At 63.2% G+C, this 549-nt stretch overlaps 1 protein-coding gene across 1 annotated transcript; it reads right to left on the bottom strand.

Annotated features, from left to right (window-relative positions):
- Nucleotides 1-10: 10 nt before the first annotated feature.
- Nucleotides 11-393, bottom strand: LOC104521251 (ephrin-B1-like; the record flags this gene model as incomplete). Its single annotated transcript, XM_010163190.2, has 1 exon — nt 11-393. A coding segment is annotated over one exon (383 nt), but the record flags the coding sequence as incomplete, so codon positions are not given.
- Nucleotides 394-549: the final 156 nt, after the last annotated feature.

Genomic DNA, 549 nt, shown 5'->3' with positions numbered 1-549 from the left:
AGGCTGCTCCTCACACCTTGTAGTAAATGTTGGCTGGGCTCTGGGGGGGCATCTCCTGGACGATGTAGACGGGGTGCCCGTAGTCCCCGCTCACCTTCTCGTAGTGCGGGCAGTAGTTATTCTCTGTAGTCCGTAAGGGGATGATGATGTCGCTGGGCTCGGAACCCGCGTTCCCGCTGCATTTCGGGCTGGCCAAGGTGCTGAGGGACAAGGCTGCAGCTCGTTGCTGCGTGTGCTTCCGGTGCCGCTTGCGGATCTTGATCAAGAGGACGACGAGGAAGATGATGATGAGGATGAAGATGACGCAGCCGGCGCCGATCGGCGCGAAGACGGCACGCCTCAAGAAGCCGTCGCTGGGACCTTGGGTCTCCTGGCCATCCTGGTTGACGGAGCCTGTGAGGGAAGGGGAGAGGGGTGTCAGAGCCTGGTGAAAGCCTGCACCCCCCCCTCTGCGAGGGGCTCTGTGCAGCTGGTTCCACCCCCCATCCCAGCACGGATCACACCCAGCGGGGTGGGCCAGCCCTGGGACATCACAGGCTCTGGGCAGGG

This window comes from Antrostomus carolinensis, unplaced genomic scaffold (assembly GCF_000700745.2).
Source record: "Antrostomus carolinensis isolate BGI_N321 unplaced genomic scaffold, ASM70074v2 scaffold27562, whole genome shotgun sequence".
In the NCBI taxonomy this organism is placed as follows: Eukaryota; Metazoa; Chordata; class Aves; order Caprimulgiformes; family Caprimulgidae; genus Antrostomus; species Antrostomus carolinensis.
This window is presented reverse-complemented; position numbering and strand designations above follow the sequence as displayed.